This window comes from Corvus brachyrhynchos, unplaced genomic scaffold (assembly GCF_000691975.1).
Source record: "Corvus brachyrhynchos isolate BGI_N302 unplaced genomic scaffold, ASM69197v1 scaffold17, whole genome shotgun sequence".
NCBI lineage: Eukaryota > Metazoa > Chordata > Aves > Passeriformes > Corvidae > Corvus > Corvus brachyrhynchos.
The window spans coordinates 3,703,240-3,719,935 of NW_008240046.1; the positions used below are offsets into that span (position 1 = coordinate 3,703,240).

The following is a 16,696-nucleotide window of genomic DNA, read 5'->3' on the forward strand; positions in this document are numbered from 1 at the left end:
CGTGTGCCCCCCAGCTTTCTTTGCTGTCGGCAGCATCCTGCAGGTGCCCAGGAAAGCAGACAATGATCCTGGGAGCTGCAGGAAGGAAGGCAGCGCCGGGGACTGCTGGGAGCCCTGCTGCCTCCAGCAGCACACTGCCACATGGGCACAGAGCCCAGCAGCTGCAATAGCAGGTCCATGCTGGAGTTACCAATCCTTCTTCTTAAGATGCAGTAAATAAATCAGCTTCAGAGTTCAAAAGCTGAATTCATTTGCCACCCTCTAAAACATGCTGTGACATCAGTGAGTTGATCAAGCTCACACACCATCACTGGTGTGCCACTTGGGAACAACTATCGTCAAAAAAAACCTACCCCAAAACACCAAGGTATTTTAAATATGCATGATACGTCAACTTTGGCAAACTAAGGGATGAATAATATTCACCATAAGGGTGAATTCATAAGGGATGAATAAAATTTGGATAAAAAGATTAATGAGTTTCTCCCTCCCTTTAAAACTTCTCCTTCAGCCTTCTTTCAGTTTGCACAATGCACTCATCCAGGCTCACTTTGCCAAGCAGGAAACCCAGCCTAAGAAACTGCCTTCTGTACCTCTGGTACCCACTCCAACGAGTCACTAGTGATGCATCTCATCTCATCTCATCTCATCTCATCTCATCCTTTTTTTTTTTGCGCAAATACACTCTGCAATTGTGTAAAACTCTTTAATGAGTGTAGGTAAAAAAATTAAAGCCTTTCACGCCTCCAGCTTTTTTGTGGATTTTTTTTTCTTTTTTTTTTTGCTTTGCAGACATGGGAATCAACATGCAAATTCTCCCACGCTGCTGCTTCCTGACCCAGCTCTGCTGGAAACCCATGAAAATGCTGACTTTCAATTCTAAAGGGCCATGAAGGAGAAGGTGAAAGAGGAGACAAAGGAGGGGTCAATACTCAGGGGTGCTCTTCACTTCAGGGCTACACAAGATACTAAAAAAACCATTTTTTAGCAATTAGTAAGGTGGTCTAATCTTAAGATTGCAGAATTGTTTCAGGCACATCAGATACTCATGAATCTTGCTAAAAGTGCTGCTATACCCACTGGGCTATTAAATATTTATCTTTGCAAGCTTTAAAAATAGTAATTTTTTCTTACCAGAAGAAAGGGGTTTTTTTACAAGTATTTAAATATTAAATTGAATAGCAGAATACTAGCAGAGAGAAATATTTTCTAAATCATAAGAGAGGTGAAGAACTAAATATATACAATAAGCATACTGTTTCCTCATTGCTCTTCACATCTCAACCACATCTGCAATTTGTTAGCTGCTCTCTGAACATAAGGATAAATACAGAATCACAGAATGCTTTGGGTTGGAACAGACCTAAAAGATTATCTAGTTCCAATCCCATGCTGTGGGCAGGGACACCTTTCACCAGACCAGATTGCTCAGAGGCCCATACAACCTATACAGCCCTTGCACTGAACAGAGTATATCTTAAGAAGGCCAAAAAATTATGAAAGACTATCAGTTCAACTTGACAGCAGGTAAATCTCTTAGTAGTAAAGATGGTGAACTGTTTTGCTATTTTTTTCCTGGCCTTTTTAAATTCTATGTTTCAAATGCTCCAGTGGCAGCATCCACTGCATTTATTCAGCTCACTGTCATAACAGTACAGAATGCAACTCTTGTCTACCTCACATATTGCCCTCCATGCGAAGGACCTGGCTTCCTTCCCTGCTTCTATTCCCTCTTGGTGCTTTCAAGCGAGGTAGACATGAGAAAGTCCTTGGCTTCTGGCACCTGACAAGCTTTTGTCTGTGTATTTCACAAGAAGCCCTTACCATAACCCAAACAAAATGCTTCAGAACAGCTTCATGAAAACAAACCAATTTCCCAAAGACTTGCTGCAAACAAAAACCTCTCAACAAACCCTAAAAAGACTCAACACGCTACTCACAAGGGAATGCATGTACCTGAGTACATATATAAAAGTAACTTTCTTTTGCTCAAAATACACCTGAAGCCCAAAAAACTTTGTATTTTTTGGTTAACTGAATACATATGCTGATGTGACTCAGCAGTCATGGCTGACCTTCACATAGATTTTCATAACTAGAGAACAGGAGCACCCAGTAACATGTGACACATACCAGGGTCCACTCAGTATCAGTATAAGAGAACTATATAAACACACACCTGTGGAGTGGGAGAGGTAGAAGTCTCAGCATGCATGCCTGCACATCTGTCTTCTCTGCATATTGCCAGCAGCTGGATTATAAGAGATCCACTTCATGTTTTATTGTTGGTTGCTTTTTTCCTCCTTCATTATTTGACTTAGAGGTCTCTTTAAAACAAACGAGCACAAAACCCAGCAGAAACCAACCACCTAGTGTTAGGTCAGATATGACCTAATTTTTAGACTATGGCTGGCTGAGTTAGGTGTGACAGCAGAATTGCTTAGTACTCTAACACATTAACACAGCATCATGGTTCTCTGCCTCCCACCAGTGATACTGACAAGCCAAGAGACAAAGTACTTCCTTTGACCTGAAAGAGCTTTGCTAATGCATTCTCTTTTCTTCTGGAACTAACACGTAGAGGCAAACCAAGCCAAGCTAAAAAACAGAGTGTAGCTCTTCTTCATTGAGAATCTATCAGCTCTGTAAAACAATCATTCCTGGTAATGCCAGTTTGTTAAGCACCTCTACTTGAGGCTCGCAGACAATTAGTGGCAATTAATAATCATTGGCCTGTCATAATTTCAAAGTAATCCCAATGCCAACTTTTGGCTTATGGTAGTCTGCCTAATTTCTTTTCTCTCTTAGAGAAGGTTTCTGTGCCTGGTCAGGCTGTCTGCTTGCCCCCAGACTCTTTTCAAGAGCTGGCAAAATAAAAGAGGTTTGAAGAAAAACAAAAGAAGTTGATAAATACAGCAGGATGAAAGATACTTAGGAATTGTATACTGTGTTTGGAACACTGCTGTTTGGGACCGGGAAGATCAAAGATACTATCACAAACACTTCATGGCTGAGAGAAGTGAATGAAAAAATGTCACATAAACCATGGTATGTCAATAATCTTGTACTTTTATCTTGACTAGAGACTTCACATTTCCTGCCTGGCTATACAGGACATTGTGCAAAGAAATTGCACAGAGGAAAAAAATCCACCTTATCTCACACTACTCCATGAAAAGACAGGTCAACAAAAATGAAAACACAAGTATCGCTGCTTGGTTTTACAGTTCTGGGGAACCTATGTTCACGTAGTTGCAAATCCAATTAATGTTTCAGGGTTAATGATCTGTAACCTAAGAACCAAACCCATAAATGCTGTCATCTGAACTCTGTATAGAGCTGTAAACCTCTCTTGCAGTGCAGTTCCGATCCAAAACATTGCTTAAAGCTGGGGAACTTCAGGACTGAAGAAATGAACAAACCACGGAGCACACTTTTGCTCTTTGGCATTACAAACCCTTCACCACAGGGCAGGGTTCTGCTCTGCAGCACCTTTTCCAAGAGGAACCCTGGAAGGAGCTTTGGCAGGGACACAGAACTGTGACGAAGTTCTACCCATAAGCAAATGCACACTCTAGCTGTTGTCTCATGCAGTGCTAAGCATGTAGCATTAAAGAGAATAAAAATAAAATAATTGAGAAAAACAAAGCCAATACAATCCCCTGCTAAAAAGAGGACAAGAGATCGAGTGAACATGACTGATGGCAGGGTAGTACTGGAAACTGGATGGATCATAAAGGCATGGGTAGAAAAGATCCCACTATAGGCTGAAAATTAATTAGAACATCAGTTTGAGAACAACAAACTAATGTACATTACAAGACCACGGACAGATTGCTTCTCATATTGCACAGCTGTTGGCAGCCACTATGAACACATCTTCATTAAGAGTATGTTTGCCTTGATGCTTTAAATCCGTGCTACTTATTTCTTCCCTACTTCCAAGCCCACAGGACTTGGGACTTGGTTTTGAGCAGTTTCCCTTTGTTTCCTTTTATATTTTTCCTTTTTAAAGGTTATATCTGCCTGCAGACATACGTAAATCACTACAATATTTAATAAGGCCTTTTATCACAGACCACTGAGCAGGTTTGTGCCCGAGACACAGCATGTAGGTCACATAATTAACCATTTATTATGCAGCCAAATCTTTGAAATTTCACTTGCATTTTCTTTGATGGTGTGAAAATAAAAAAACCTAGTGCATTATTTTATGCTTTGGAAGATCAAGTATCATAACATATTATCTTTCTATTCTGAGAAGGAAATGAGGAAGAAGTATGTTCCAGTATATTTGTCTGCTACATAGCAAGAAAGATTACATTGATTCCAGATGAAAATATTGGAGAAGATCAAAGATAGACTAACAAGAGAATAGAAAGAACTTAGGCAATTAATGAACCAGCACTTTCATTTAATTGACATGAAGAGACTGCAGTGCATCTACTGTCTCAAAGAAATACTGACAGATGTCACATAAAAGTTCTTCGCTACAAAGAATTCAAAATGCATAATCAAAAACATACTAATAAGACTTTTCAACATTTCCAGCTTCCTGCTGCAGTTCATCTTGTATTATTTAAATTACTGAAAATACACATGAAATAAAAAAATAAGCACAGAAATATTCAGGTCACAACAGAATTCAGAAATCACTAATAAATGCTATTTCAGGCAGATTATTATAAACTAAACTTCCATAGAATTAAATACGGGGGCTTTACAAATACTGTAGAACAACATTTATAATAAATTACTTCTTTAGAGGAGGTCAATATTAAATTTTCTGCTCTCACAGTCCTTTACTCATTCTCCAAGTCACTACAGTCTCATTTCTTCCAGACTTGCAGACTTCAATGTGTAGGATGACAAAAGTCCCTCTCTTGTTTTGAGCTTAATACTTCTGTCTCAGTGGTTCCCCCAGCCTACAGCCAGAGGTCAAATCTGCTCTATCAAGGCAAGAAAATGTTGCATAACATTGTGCTGGTCCAAGATTTTTTAAAATCCCAATTCATTATTGTGTTTCTGAATCAAGTGAAAATCTAGTCATTTGAGCTAAAAATAGAATGAACACTACTATTCTCTACTAACACCCCTTTCTGAAGAAGAAATTAAAATCACCTTATTCTTTTCTCCAGTCTTCTCAGCAAGAACAGGTTTTCACTGTAGATGCTTTACAGATACCTTGACTTCAGATCCTAAAGGGATGGGTTTATACACTTTGCTTTGAGCTGAGGGTGGTTTGGGCTTCCCCATTTAAGAACAGGCAAACATATTTTTCACTAGAAGCTAATAAAGGATGTTCAAATTCGAGTGTATCTTGCAGAGTAACTGAACTGTTAGGGTAACTCAAGCAGATTTCACTACTCTGCAACACACAAACATGACCCCAACAGACACACACATATGCTTTGTCAGTAGAGACAAGCCCTGCAGGAGTTTACAGAGCATAAAGAATGTGTACATTCGTTTCTTTAAAACTAATGCTCTGCACTCGTTAACTTTAACCTTAAATGCTGTATTTTCCCCCTGTAGGCTCTTCTTTGGGCTGACAGATATAAGTGGTTCTAATGCCATCAGCAGTACTTTACTTAGTACTGTGGTGCATAATTTCAAAGGGAATATGCATGACATCCAAATTTTAAAAAAACCCATCAAAACCCACAAACAAACAAAACCCCTGAAGAGCTCCCAAACTTTAAGTGAACCCTTGACCTTACTGAATCACTGGAGAAAAACCTTCCAGCTTCACTAAAGTCAGAATTTTGTCTCTTTAGAAGCAACATTACTACAAGTAATTTGATTTCTGCAGAAGTTATGCTTACAACAGGACCAAAGTCAATGAAGTTAAATCGCTATTGATCAAGTCCCACTTTTCAAAAAAAGACTCAAATAAGCACAAATCCATAGTCCAGAAATCTTAAGCCCAGGTGGACCTCCCACATTTGAGGACCCATTTACTGTCACACTGTCTCCTTGGAGGAGATGGAAGCACCATGGAGTCAGCATCTTCAAGCACATGGAATAATGCATAACTGTGCAACATGGCACTATGATGTATGGCACATCTCATGCTTTTCCATCTCTTAAGAGATAAATATTATCCCTTTTCTCTTGGATGAAATGCAGAAAATTTTGACAAGGAAAACTTCTCATTTTTTAAAGTGAAATTTAGAAGTAGAACTAAAAATAAATATACATGCTGGCTAGAGCTATCTAAATATTGCTCTGTCATTCAACACAATGTTCCATTTTAATTGATTTTTAAAAGAACTTCCTCCATAAATGTACCTTTCAGCAAGTCCACAATGGACAAATAACTTACCAAATTTGTATCACGCTGGTTTCAAAATGTGCCTGTGCAATATATAACATAAATAAATATACATATTTATATATACATATAAATACAAACAGCACCTTTTTCCATTGAAAATCCATGCCATGAAACGGTAAGCACTGTAACATTTCAAACTAGAACAACCTGTTTCACTGAGCTGCCCTACACTGGCAAGCTAATGTAAATAATTGAAGAGAAATACAAAAATATCTGTGAGTTCATTTTGTAACAATACGATGAACAGACATTCAAGAAGCAATTCACAAGCAACAGGCCAATCTAAAGCTGAAGCTGACAGAGGCTACATAGATTGTTTCAGAGGTGGAATGGTCAGTCTCAAGCGGGGAATATGATGGGTTGCAAGCTGTGATTACCTCTGCACTGTGTTAGCAGAGATGCTGGTGAGCTGACAGCAGACCAGACCTCTGCTGGTGGGAGGTCTGCCAGCAATATCAGCCCAGGCTGCGCTAAACTGGGAGGTGCTTGCTGACAGAATCCATTGGTCTGCAGAACAGCCACAGAAACTTTTTGCCTGTGGCACATGAGTATGATGAACTGCTGCTTCTCCCAGTTTCTGTCCATTCCTGAGGGTTCCTTCATCAATTACACACAAAATACTGCTGGACCACGAAAAGTTTACTGTGTTGCACCATAAAACAGTGAAGAAATTGTGATTAAAAACTATAAAAAATAAGCAACATTAAAATATTAAAAAGTGAAGATTCTTATAATAAAAAAAAAAATTGCTTAGCGCAGCAGCCTGGGGTTTTTTGTATTCTACTGAACCACCACAGTTTATTAAATGGCTGTGTACAGCAAAATGCTGTACACAAACTCCAGCCAAGAAAAACTGGACTGGGCACTTCCATGAGAAAAGTACTGAAGATGATACTGGCACTTTGACCTAGTGAAGCAATAGCAACTGCCACCACTGGAAGAAACAGCATCATTTAAAAAAAGAATTAAAATAGGTATATTCATGTTTTCTCAAACACAGCCAGCACTTCCCGGTAGAGAAGCTACAATTTTAAGAGCACTGTTTCCCTTTGGAAATGGTGTCCCATGCCTCAGAGGCTACAGCAGTGCATTGGGTGTTCCACAGTTGCAATTTCAGAGGCAAGGCTGCCTCCAGTGCTGCCTCACCTGACTGAGCCAGGCAAAGCAACCAGGGAAGCTGCCTCCCCACAAGGACAGTGGTCACTGGCATGCACCTAAACTGCCGACAAAACCTGGCATTCATGGCAAGGGTAGGAATTGTTCCAAGGGCAAAGCATGACCCACACAGCTCCCATCTGCATCATTCAACCTCCTGTAATTCACTTGGCATCTGTCTTATTACCCCAACAATGATTCTGGTCAACACACCTGTGGCAGACAAAGCCACTGTCAATACTGGAACTTTACAGGCCATGAAGATACTCTGTTTTGATTTGAAACAGAGGTGTTCCTATGTTTTATCTTCTCTTTCCCAATCCTGCAGAAATCTCACAGCCCATACGCTGTACATTTTGTACAGTGTATCTTAGTAAAGAAAATCCTGATAATGCCTCCAAACTCAAGATGTAATTCTTGCATTGCAAACTTGGAAACTAATGGTAAATTTTCAAGCATTTTCCATTCTCTTTCACATGAGGAATAGCTTTGCGATGTGTTTTTCTAAGGAAGACTATAAGTAAAAATCTCTCCTCTACATCCCTCCTACTGTTTAGGCACTCCTGTCCTGATCCTGCATGTTAGGTTCACAGCTAATTAGATCCCAGAGATATATGGGATTCCTAGGAGTGAAAGACGTGTAATATTTTGGAGGATCTTAATTATAATCTTGAATGGCTTGAGAAATTAAGCTACATTATCCCAGATATTTATACTTTACATATAATACAACAAAAAAACCATACTGTAACTCTGTGTGCCCTTACAAAGTAAGTCCACGAGATTTGGGAAAATGCTACATCCTCCTCTGCCCTGAACTCATCTTCATATTTGATTAAACAAGACTCCATTTAGGAACATGGTGGAAGCAAATATCCTCTAGATGGAAATCTGTATTATGATGTACATCACACCCTGACATTAGCATTTTTTACCTAATGACACAACAGATGTTAATAATAACATCATTCACAGAGGTAAAGAACAAGCAAACACATTGTCTGAAAGGTCTAATGAGCAACATGAAAAAAACGCTTTAAAAAAAATAAATCATTGAGGATATATATTTTAGTGCTTTAGTTGGCTATTTCTAAATCTGCTTTTGAAGCAGACCATTTTTAAGCACCTGCATCATTTAACTGCATCATATCTATAGATGGGAGGGTGCCTTCATGCTGCTAATGGCAAACAGCCAAATTCAGAAACAACAAACCAGTTTAGAAACAGCCATCCCCATCACTCACCACTGCTACCCAGGAGCTGCAAAGGTGGAATGGCGAATTACACCTGAATCAGTTGGTCAGTAAGACTAGTCAAGGCAGATAACCCCCCCACAAAAACCAGAATCTTGAAATTAATACATGGGATTATATATTGTGGTTCCCTTGTAAGAGTAAAGGAATGGGTACAAGATTTTCTTCTAGTGCTATTTCCTAGGGAATGAAAACAAAAGATTGTTTTGAAAGAAACAAAGTCCTAATCCAAAAAACAAGCCAAAATACAATTTTGGCAGAAAAACTGTTGAAGATACCCTATTTCTCTTTTAGATTTAATCTACTTTTGTAAAGAGACTTAAGGTGGAATAAACTCCTCAAATTTAATTAATTGAAATTAATTTAATTGAGGCTTTCTGCAGCATTTCATGAGTTCATGAGAAGACTGTAATGCAGCCTGAGGTGGACTGCTGGGAAATGCTGAATACTCCCTGCTGGCACCAAGAATTTTAGAAGCTACTCTGACTGTAAGAAAAGATTATGTACTTCTTTTCAGTGAAACGAATCCTTTCTTGGGATTGCTGGACATGGCAAAAGCTCCTCTCAGGTTAAGTCTTCTCTTGGATCAGAAATCAGATTCATGTCCAGCCCCAAGGATACACGCTGATCCTGTGTCTAGGCAGGGTATTTGCTTCTGGAAAAGACCAGAAAGAAGCAACTATACAATGCCTCCAAAATACATATACCTGCTTCCATAGTAAGAAAAGCAGCCAAGATATGGATATTAAATCTTTGGGGGCACATAGTATTTTGTAAAATTATTTTGATAGTTCTATTTACAGGCCACTTTCACAACAGCCACAAGTCAAGTTGCCAAAGGCCAACTGGTTAAACTCTAAAGCCTAGCTAATCCATAGGAATTCATCACCAACTCACTTTCCATGTCTCCAACTGTGTTTTCATTCACCTACAGGGGAATCACTAAATATAAATATCTGCTATGAGCATCTCCTGATGCTCTCTCTCGGAAATAGTCTCATTCTCTTCCTTTGAGATCCAGAACATTTATTGGTTTCTAACGTAGAAAACAGTCTTTTGGAGTAAATGCCTAGTACTTCCACAGGTTTAAATACATTCTGCCCATTCTTAGATAATTCTATATAGCTGAAACTACTCTAAAATGGTGAGAAGGCTGGAAAAGTGAAGCTTTGCTGAGCAGACTAATGTGGACAGGGAATTTGAAAATCCATGCTTGAAGAGAAAAGGAGAGAATAAAGGCATGTCCAAATGTCAGGCCAAACAGGCCAATCTGGAAAAGGTTTTGGAGAAAATGAGTCACATAGGCTTTCCATTTTCCATCCACTCCTAGGGACAATGACAGGTGTCCCAGAAGGTTCCATTTCTCTGTATGGCCATAAGGAAAAAATTTAGCACCTTCCTATGTTTTTACATAGGGATGTTGTATTTTATAACAATGAAAAAAAAGACAACTCAGAAGAATTTACAGTCTGGGACTGGTAAAAGCATCTTTTGCCTTCCTTGAAACACAATCAGGAAGGCACACATTGCTCTATAAATTAACCAGGAAGGTTACGATCTGTCTCCTGGGAAGCACCAATTCAAAACTCATTTCTAGTTGTGCATGTTTCACATGCAGAATTAGGATCCTCATCAAGCGCAATGAGCCATCTCTTCAAGAAATTTCTACCAAAATAAATTGCTGAAATCAAGAAGCTGGATGTAATAACTCTCCTCTTTCCATTTCTCCTTTATGACCTTCTGCAGACAACCTAACCAAGACACCACAGATACGAAACTATGAACTGCATCTTCAGCACATGATACATAGAGAAACATTTGTTCTTTACTGACAGTTGTGAATGCTTAAATGTGTTGCTGTATAAGTCACTTTTCTTACAAAAATTACATGAATTATACTACATGCTTTTACCAAAACAAGCATTTCTGCAGTGCTTCAATCTTTGCAGAACTTGACACTCAGGAAGACAACTACTGCAGCTTTCCACAAGGTGGCACGGTTCCCTTTGCTGAAATACAGCATTAAACGTGCCATAGAGAAGCTGTTTTCTTCCACAAATGTACTGGTCAATGTCATAAATAGGTTTAAAATCTCTAACATACCTCTAAAAAAGTTCATTTTACCAAATTCTTCCAATAGATAGTTTAATGAGTTAAAGAAAGCTTCCTTCTCTTACGATGAAATGAAAAAATATCAGGGCTTGCTGCCACAGAAAAGCAAGCTTCAATCAAAGATAGTTAAGGCACATAATATGGCAGGGGAGAGCCTAAAGGGCTAAAACTATCTGATTTTTCCAAGTCATCAGTATCAAATCCTATCAAACTTCTTTCAGTCTCTCAATATTTGGGGTAAAATGGACTAGCAAGGAGTCCACCTAGCCCAACTCCCTCCCATCCATGTGAGAAATAAAGATCCCAGAGCATTTTCCACAGGTGAAGATTATCCCTGCTGTTTCTGGACCACTTCCCATTCCTGTGACATATGGCCATATTTGGGGCAGAGGCAGATGCAGTGAACAGCTCTGCCCCCAGCCTCTCCTGCTGCATATCAACATCAGCACTGCTGAGCTTCACCTGCAGGACCCCACATATGGTTATTCCTGCCCCTGCACAGCATCTGCACTGGGCAGAAATCAGGTAAGGTGCTTTGACTCAAGTGATTTTAAAAAAGTCAAAAACATGTCTAGTTTCTCGTCTATTTCTTGTCTTGCTCCTCTCAATCACTTCTGTGAATGTTTTAGTGCTCAGTTTTGGTTACCCATTTAAGCATTATCAGCATAGTTTTGCCTGAACTGGAAAAACAGGACTAGTTGTGATAGACATTTCACACACACCAGATAGGTACCTGTTCCATGAACACTGAAGTTTAAACAGCAAATGAGACAGGGAAGGGAGATCATGACACAAATTATTTGTCCACAAAACTACTGCCATGGTCCTCCATGCCGGAAGGACTCAAAAAATACTCAGTGCAAATCACCTGGTAAAGTCATAGATATATCAAAATGCTGCCTCCCTGCAAAGCTTTCCATACTATAAGGTTCATCATGAAAGGAACACCTCTGTCATTCTCAGGACTGGAACCTAATGCTCCTTACTGTTTCAACTCCATTTACTGTGCTCAGAATTTAGTGCTTGTCACTGTGATGAACACAGCTGAAACCCTTGCTTTGAAACTACCAGCAGGCCAAGCAAAGTACAACTATTTACATCTGATTCAAACATCACAAGCCAAATAATCAAGATGACAAAGAAAATTAAATGCCCTGATCAGTCTGTTTTCTCTCTTAAAATATATCATTAATGCTATTAAAATTATCAACTCTGTTACACACATAATTGTTCCTGGAAATAAGTAGTTTCTGATCCTGTCACCTGCTGCAGCTGTATGGCACAGCCAAAACACTTATTTAAATTACTTGGATTTCCAATTATAAAGATTCATATACACCCTTAATAATGGATGCAAGCACAAGGCAAAACGATCAAGAAGACAAATCTGGAGATAGATATGCAAGCATTCAAAACTTTCTGCTGCTTCTTTCTCCTCAAAACTCTTCGATTACAACAGTAAAAGCTTTGATTTTATTATGGTGCTTCATCACATAATGGTTTAATTTTTCCCTATGAACTGCATTCTCCAAGTAGGTTGCATTCTCTCTTCTAAAACATGAAATTTCTTGTTCTAAATTGTAACCTACTTGTTAGTAGCTGTGAGCTGAAGCAGACACACAAAAAAAGAAGAGTACTTTAAAAAGGGACAAACTTGAAATAAAGAGCAAATTCTGTCACTGAATGCCCCCAGAAGCCATCCAGGCATAAAAAAAACCAGAGCCCTGTCTCACACAGACACTCAGTTGTGCAAGAAGGCAGTTATTACAGTTGGACAGTAGAATCTTGAGCTCTAAAATCCAATTTCCCAGCTTATGTGATTTTAAAATAAGTCACACTTTCCTCACCCAACTGAATGAAGCTTTAAATCTGCAACTTCCTTTGATGGAATTAGTCTTGCATGGTCAATACCCATTGTGTCAAGAGGAGGGGTACACTTAATTTCAAGGAGACAGTCTGCACCTTGCAAGTTTATGCTTACAACTGCTAGATTTTTAATTGTTATACTGTTGTGGATCTTCATACAGACCTTGGCTTCTGGATCACTGTTGATGCTACATGAATCATCATCATCAGATTGTGGACCATTTCTGTGACATAAAAAAAAAAAGGACAAAATCAGTCTTAAAATCATATGAAAATTACAGCACAACACAAAACAGAGCTGGTCATTCCACTGAGACTTGTGAAGTCATTGTACCTGAGCTTCAAAGAGGCATAGCGTAATGTTGCTCCTTCAAACTCTTTCAGACTTGGGTCTGGGTTCACAGTGGCTGCATGCAGGTCCTAGAGACAGAGGCAGTGCTATCAGTATAGTTTTAATACTATTATAATAGTATTAAGTACACCATCATGTTAATTCTTATCTCAAAGGGAAATTAAATCCTCCCTGCAAAGAAGCGATAGTGTTTCTGGCTGAAGTTGAAAAGAGGCATGCATATATATATATGTATATTTCTCAAGCTGCATTTCATTCAGTGCAGGCATCTTATTTGTTACATCATGGCAGTTGCTCTGCTAGTTTAGATTGAATCCATTCCAAGTGGGAAGATCAGAAAAGGCAACATGTTTGTGAGCTAGACATCCCTAGCAGTACCCCCAGTCACTTCGGCCTATGTTATGAATGACATTCATGGAAAAATAAAAGGGGAAAAAACAGCCACTGCCATGCAAAAAACAAAGGTAATAGTAGTAAAGGTTCTAAAATCTGACAATATACTTGCCTTCCAAATGTCACTATTAATCTTTCCCCCATTCAGTACAGCAAAATCACTCCATGGCTGTTTCTAGACACATAATTATTCACACAGGAAGAAGCACATTGATTAAAAAAAAAAAAAAAAAGAAAAAAAGAAAAAGAAAAAAAAACACAAGACACTGTTGTTAGCATTGATATTTACAGGATGGGTTAGGAAACAGATCACCACATTAAAAAAAAAAAAAAAAAAAAGAAAAAAAGAAAAAGAAAAAAAAACACAAGACACTGTTGTTAGCATTGATATTTACAGGATGGGTTAGGAAACAGATCACCTCAAACTTCAACTACTTACTCCTCTATACCATGGCATTTGGAGGAAAGGAGAGAGAAGACATGCCTCTAACAGTTACTTACCAAAACAAATGATTGAAACAAGGAAAGTTAATATAAATTAGGAACAGACAATGAAATTACTCTTTAACTATGATCTTAAAAGCAAGCAAAATGAATTTGAATATGAATGTTGGCCACAGCTGCTACAGTCTTTGATAAACAGCAATTAAGGGGAAACATTAGGATTTCCTAATGGCACTTTTGTTAAAAGACGCTAACAGTACTGGAACTAGAAATACTGAAACACAAAAAATATATACAAGGATAAGATACATACAAGGTAAAAATCAATTATTTCTAGAGAGAAAGCACAAGAAAAGGGCAAGGAAGGGAAGGAGAATTAGTACGGAGTGCAGAGATTTCTTGCTGAAAAAGTAGTTCTGAAGTCTAGCAGCTTTTTTGAAAAACAACCCCAAACCAAACAAAGCACCCACCCTCTCATTCTCCATTCAAGTTTCTCAAAAATTTTCAGAGGTGTTCACTGGTACAATCAAGCAAGCACCATTGTGTTTAGCTTTTGAGGTTCAGGCTTTTCTGTAAAGCTTGAGAGGAACAACTGATGCTGGAGTACATCTGTCCTCTGTCTCACCAGGAAAGAATTCCCACTGTCCTCAACAAAAGCCAGGAGATTTGATTGCTGGGAGACCTCTTTATAGCTTCACCAAGTCAAGAATTCCTGAAATTAATTCCCCTTTCAAGATGAGCTCAGCTGGGCAGTCCAGCTCAGCCCCAAGGTGAAGTGGTACCCACTAATATGGCCCAATGCATTCATCTGCAGGGTGGACTTCTCACCCTGGAAGCATTCTCAATATATACCCACTGGAGCAATTATTTTGTGAGAAGCAACTCCCAGGAGTAACCCTTTCCTAACATGCCTTTGAATTAATTGAGTTGTTACCTTTTCCTACCAAGCTCCTTCTCTTTAATTATTAGCTGCTAGTGGTTATGTTACCTACAGAAGAACTTCTAGAGGTGATCAAGGCCTGGGATGAGTTAGGCTATAAGAAGACACAACTACCATCACCAAATTCTGCTATGATCTCAAAGAAGGTCTTATTGAAACTTAAACACTACAGCTTTTTCTCTGCACAGGGAAGTGGGAGAGGCAGCAAAATTTCTAAAATTTGGAAGAGAATGTTACAAAAGACAAGGATTCAAAAAGGAAGTAATTTGACAACACACAAGAGGAGACTGATCTAAAACTAAGTCAAATTTAAACAGCTGTGCAAAACCAAAATACATTTTCATGCTTTTGAGGGGGAGGAAGGGAAGGAATGTTACAGGTTATTCATATTTAGCATTTATTAGCATTTTTGTTAAATCAGCAGGATTTTCGCATAATGCTTAACCCATAATTGCTTTGGATTGAAATTGATTTATTATCTTGTGAAAGAAAAATTGCCTTGCAGCGTGTGTAAAAGTATGACATTTTCACATTAGTTTCCTTTTTAAAACACTTTTTGCCATTTCTATGCATTACAGCATCATTCCTCCCTACCCATTTTTTAAAATTCTCTGTTCAACAGTAGTAAATGTTTTTCTTTATGCTAAATATCCAGAGTAAGCTACAACATAAAAATGGCTGACTTGATCTGTTCTTTGTTGACTGCCCTCAGCTGTGAGCCACATTCTACCAAACAAAGCAAAGCTTCTGTGTATTACATCATTTAAGAGACAGGGACACAATAAGATAAAATGAAAAAAAAAAGGAGGAAACAAGACAAAGGGTAAAAAGGTTTTACTCTGGGGGGAAAAAAGGTGTTTCTAAATGTTTGTTTGACAAATTCAAAACCTGAAAGAGCCCAAATAAACTCATTTCAAGACTGGCACATGATGCTTCACAGACAAATATGACTTAGATAAAGTATTTTTATGGACTCACAGAAGCTGCTGGTTCAGATACGAAATGCTACCCATGCCAATCCTCAATCCTAGATTATACTATTTCATCTGCCTAAAACATGTATATCCCCCAGCCTTTTCAGAATGAAGCAATACAAATCCAGCATGGGGGAATGAGCTGAACCAGCCCTCTCAAAACACATTATCTTGAAGCACAGGCTTCAACCAATGAGGGAAGCAGCAGTACACAGCTCACACATGGGTCCAGCTTGGAGGGAGAAGCTCTTCACCACAAGTGACACTGCCCATGGTAGTGCTGGGATAAAGGCATTTGGGAGTCCCTATTCTAGACTGAATTCCAAATCTTCTGTGAAGTGTCAGATTGACCTTATCACAGACACCCATATTACTCTTTCCCAGGGAGGGAAAGAAGGAGCACTTGGGTATGCAGCAGAGCAGTGAACAGGAATCAAAACAAGTATTGCCTGCCAGTGACTTGGAGGTGATACAGTGCTGGCAAATACCAATTGCAGAGAGACTAAAAACCAAAAATTCATGATAGCTGACACTGTCAAAATTATTTCATTATCTACCCCTATCTCTTAAACACACACTATGACTTACTTCTCTCTTACTGCTGCTCTGCACTGGGGTTCTGCTCAGAACCGGCTGAATCACAAAGGATTCTTCATCCAGTTCCTTTTAATAAAGCTTGGCATCTGTGGTTTTGAGAAATGCAAGGCTTTTCCTAACAGTTCCCACTATAACTCCAGCTATGCCTGTTCATTGTAGCTGTTTCAGTATTTGGAAGTGGACAAAATCCTGAGCCCAATTCATGCTCCTGTTTTGAACTCCAGTACAGTAAGTCTGCCGGTACTGTATTGGAATGCTATCTTAATAACCACT

The 16,696-nt window shown here is 38.8% G+C and overlaps 1 protein-coding gene across 13 annotated transcripts in view; it reads right to left on the reverse strand.

The window, feature by feature from the left end:
• The window catches only part of APBB2 (amyloid beta precursor protein binding family B member 2), a 171,661-nt gene that overhangs the window by 51,914 nt on the left and 103,051 nt on the right, over positions 1-16,696 (reverse strand). For 9 of the 13 annotated variants that reach the window (XM_017744427.1, XM_017744428.1, XM_017744431.1 and 6 more), the window contains 3 exons: positions 13,581-13,643; positions 13,058-13,143; positions 12,887-12,947 (listed from right to left, as the gene is read on the reverse strand). In XM_017744427.1, coding sequence (XP_017599916.1) covers positions 12,887-12,947; positions 13,058-13,143; positions 13,581-13,643 — 210 coding nt within the window. The remainder of the gene's footprint in view (positions 1-12,886; positions 12,948-13,057; positions 13,144-13,580; positions 13,644-16,696) is intronic. The other 4 variants (XM_017744432.1, XM_008641396.2, XM_008641395.2 and 1 more) reach the window with 1 other exon arrangement.